The following is a 3,823-nucleotide window of genomic DNA, read 5'->3' as shown; positions in this document are numbered from 1 at the left end:
ACTGGTTAATAATTAAAGCAAAAAGCTTTGCAGGAAGAGAAACAAACTGGCCTCGAGCTTCCACCCAGAAAAGGCCGCAGCAAAGCAGGGTCCTGGTGCCCCAGAAGCTCCCATTCTGCTTAATTGAGCAGCAATTAAGGGCTGTGCTAATTCCTGCACAGCCTGGCCCCAATCCTGCATAGCCCTTTGCAAGCACCGGTGTTCTGGGATGCATCCCAGTGGCCTAGCGGCTCCTGCCCCAGGGCCACTGCTCCCTCCAGGCTGTTACACACAAACTTTGCTCCCAAGGGACCTGCTGGGGAGTTGGGACAGGCTGTTTTTTCTGTGTTATCAGTTGTGGCTGTGTTATCAATCCTGGCACATGGATCAAAGGCAGAGGAGCCAGGCGCTGGCCCACAGTGGTGCCCAAGCAGCTCCCACGCCAGGAGCCACACAACATCCACAGCTGCAGTAGCAAAGCCCAAAGCAGGGGATGCGCCATGACCCACGTGCCATGGCCAGCTTTCAAAAACGACAGAGATAAACTCATGGAGATACATGGGCAGGCTTGCCAGAGCTGTATGGACCCTGAGAACACAGATCTGTCTCTCTGCTCCCAGTCCAGGCTGAGTCACAGCCACAAGGGCACGAGGCTGTGAGGGCAACACTTAATGGGTTATCGTGAGGCAATTAATTATGCAAATTCCAGCAGGCCACCATCACCTCCTCACAGAGCCCCAGGCATCCCGATGTGCTTTCAAGGGCCAAGCACCTGAGCCTCACACTAAGGTCCAGCAGCACAACCCTGGCACAGCACCTACAGCATCCCATGAACCTGGCACAGTACCCTGCGAGCCCAGAATAGCACCCACAGCAACCTGTGACCCTGGCACAGCACCCATAGCACATCATGAGTCAGGTACAGCACCCACAGCACCCCACAAGCCAGACACAGCACCCACAGCACCCAGCGAGCCCAGCCCAGCCCCTGCTGTGCTGAGCGACAGACGGGCGAGGGAAAAACATCCAAGACACAGAGCTGAGAAAAGCCAGCATAAAGCGTTTTTATTGCGATAATAAACTGGATACCTTTGTGCGGCGGAGAAGGAAGTGACTGGCAGGAGTTTCTGTTACCAACGGACTGGGCAGGGCAGAGGGAGGGGGCAGGGGGGGCAGCTATGCGTCCTGTGAGACCAGGCAAGCAGCGATGACCAGCATCAGGTGGCAGGAGAGAACGGGCAGGTGTGCTCAGAGCGGGGACAACGGGGCTGATGGTTCCTTTCCAGTGGGGACAGGGGCGTTTTCTGAGCCCCCACCACCTTCCCTGCAGACAGCACCTTCCCTCTGTCCCCCGTTTTCCTTTTTCTTTAAAGAAAGCTCCATGCTATGGGATTTTCAGGGTGTGGTGGAGCTCTGATGGAAACCCAGCTCCCTAAATCCTAAGGCAGGCCCGCCGTGAGACGTCAAGGTGAGGCAGGGGCAGAGCAGCCACCCTTCCCTGCAGCAAACCCACAGTGCCCACAGCAATGCTGCTCCCTCCCTGGGGAACAGGGAAAGGCCAGCCTGCTCCCTCACTCTCCCATTCCAGGCAGGATTCCTATAAACAATCCTAGTGCTACCTTGCTCTCTGCATCCCTTCAGCCTCGACAGCCTCACTCTGCTATGGCTTTTGCAGCAGCAGCAATTTCTGGTTTGAAAATACCATAAATCTGCACCAAAACAAGTAACTAACAGGATTCCTTTTGTTCAAACGATTCCTATCTAAGGTCAGCCCATCTGCGTGCTACTGGGAAAACATAGTCTACACCTGGAACAAAAATAAGATTAAGAACTTGACCCAAAAAGAGTTGAGGTTTACGGCGTATAGTTTAAAAAGACATAAAAACACGATACGAGGAGGAAGAGTCAGACGCAAAGCTTAGTGACCAAAGGCATTCAATCAAGGTGTAAGGTTATACAATGAGTGTAGTGGACTATCAGGAAAAGCTCCGTACAAAGTCATGTGCACTCTTCTTGAAGCTGAGATTCTGGATTCCTCCATGTGCCAAACCTGCAGGGAGAGGAGAAGCAGTGTGAGCCACTGGCCGAGCGTGGAGCGTGTTCAGGGCACAGCAGCCTCATTGCAAGCCACACTGGTCCTTCAAAGGAGCAGTCAATCCCCAACTGCAGGGCAGAGCACAGCCTCATCCTGCCTGCACTGTGGGGACTCTGCACCCCAGAGCACAGCCTCACAGAATCACAGTCTGGTTTGGGATGGAAGGGACCTTAAAGACCATTTTGTTCTAAAGCCCTGCTGTGGGTAGGGACAAGTTCCATTATATCAGCCTAGTCCAATCTATCCCCATTCCACCAATCTCTGTCCAACCTGGCCCTGAACAAATCCAGGGATGAGGCAGCCCCAGCTTCTCTGGACAACCTGTGCCACCCTCAGAAGGAAGAATTTCTCACTAATATCCAATATAACTGTGCCCTCTGTCAGTGGGAAGCCATTCCCCTTTGCCCTGTCACTCTATGCCCTTGTCTTAAGTCCCTCTGCAGCTCTCTTGGAGCCCCTTTAGGCACTGAAAGGGGCTCTAAAGTCACCCCAGGGTCTTCTCTTCTCCAGGCTCAACACCCCCAGCTGTCTCAGCCTGTCCCCATAGCAGAGGTGCTCCAGCCACTGGGTCATATTCACAGCCTCCTGCCCACAGCACTGTCCCCATGCAGCAGCAGCACAAGAGGCAGGAGGGTGAGTGGACAGCTGAGCCCTGCAGCGCAGCAACACAACACACAGAACCCAAGGCACGGAAAATCAGCACTGCAACACCTCCATGACATGAGCTCGCTCTGCCAGGCTAGGAACTTTGCTTGCATCACCATAGTAATGTGATCCTCACTTCACCAGACTCCGAAGAGCAACTTATACTCACCACCAGAAACCTGCCCCCTCCTTCTCATACTGCACACTGCCATCACCCCCATCCCAAATCCCCACGCTGTACCAAGACTAAAGATCGGGACCTTGAGCTGTCTCCAGGCCACACACTCCCTGCCAGTAGCTGCTCCTTCTTACCCAAGGACAAGGTGCTGGGGTGGTCATTCCAATTTCATGAGCTCCACGTCAAAAATTAGAGTGGCGTTTGGTGGGATGATCCCTGGGTGGCCAGTGGAGCCGTAGGCGTAATCTGGGGAGATGGTCATCTTTGCCCGCTGACCAACGCTCATCTGGGACAGGGACAGAAAGACAGGGATGTTAGGAGATGGGCACAATCGGCAGGTGAGTGACGGAAGAGTGACACACACCTGTCCCCACTGCTTGCCCTACACTGGTCAAGTACATAGGCTGGACAGAACAGAGGGGCAGGAGAGGAATGGGAAGAACATCAGAGGGGAAAGGCAGCCAGCAGGGGCTGGAAAACAAGCAGGGCTTGAGATGCCCTTCACACAGGTGAAGGCAGGGAATGCCATTCCCTCCAGCCACCATCACCCTTGTGCTCATGTCCCCAGCACGGCATGGATCAGGTGCAGTCACATGGGCAGGACCTCTGCCATGTCTACCAGCCCTCCCTCATGTGGGCTCACAGCTCAGAGCCGTGCCATGCCCACCAGCCCTCCCTCGTGTGGGCTCACAGCTCAGAGCCATGCCATGCCCACCAGCCCTCCCTCATGTGGGCATACAGCCCGGGAGGCCGAGTGCTCCCGCCACACTTGTTCAGAGCTGACTCAGTGGAGAAATGTCACCGCTGAGTCACCGACGTGCTGTAGGTGTTGCTGGGGCCTGGCCCAGCTCCATTCCTGCCAGCTGGCAGGTGGCAATGCAGAAGGTGATATTCACGCCCACACCTCCCAGCGCCGAGGGGGTGGA

At 55.1% G+C, this 3,823-nt stretch overlaps 1 protein-coding gene across 1 annotated transcript in view; it reads right to left on the bottom strand.

Annotated features, from left to right (window-relative positions):
* Nucleotides 1–1,019: 1,019 nt before the first annotated feature.
* LOC103798816 (peptidyl-prolyl cis-trans isomerase FKBP1A) overlaps nucleotides 1,020–3,823 on the bottom strand; it is a 3,059-nt gene continuing 255 nt past the window's right edge. Inside the window, exons 2-3 of the mRNA XM_009071098.1 lie at nucleotides 3,032–3,183; nucleotides 1,020–2,029 (exon numbers count right to left, since the gene is read on the bottom strand). Coding sequence (XP_009069346.1) covers nucleotides 3,055–3,183 — 129 coding nt within the window. The 3' untranslated portion in view covers nucleotides 1,020–2,029; nucleotides 3,032–3,054. The remainder of the gene's footprint in view (nucleotides 2,030–3,031; nucleotides 3,184–3,823) is intronic.

The sequence above is a fragment of the Acanthisitta chloris genome, unplaced genomic scaffold (genome assembly GCF_000695815.1).
Source record: "Acanthisitta chloris isolate BGI_N310 unplaced genomic scaffold, ASM69581v1 scaffold33183, whole genome shotgun sequence".
In the NCBI taxonomy this organism is placed as follows: Eukaryota; Metazoa; Chordata; class Aves; order Passeriformes; family Acanthisittidae; genus Acanthisitta; species Acanthisitta chloris.
Note: the sequence above shows the minus strand (reverse complement) of the source record. Positions and strands in the feature narration are given on the sequence as shown.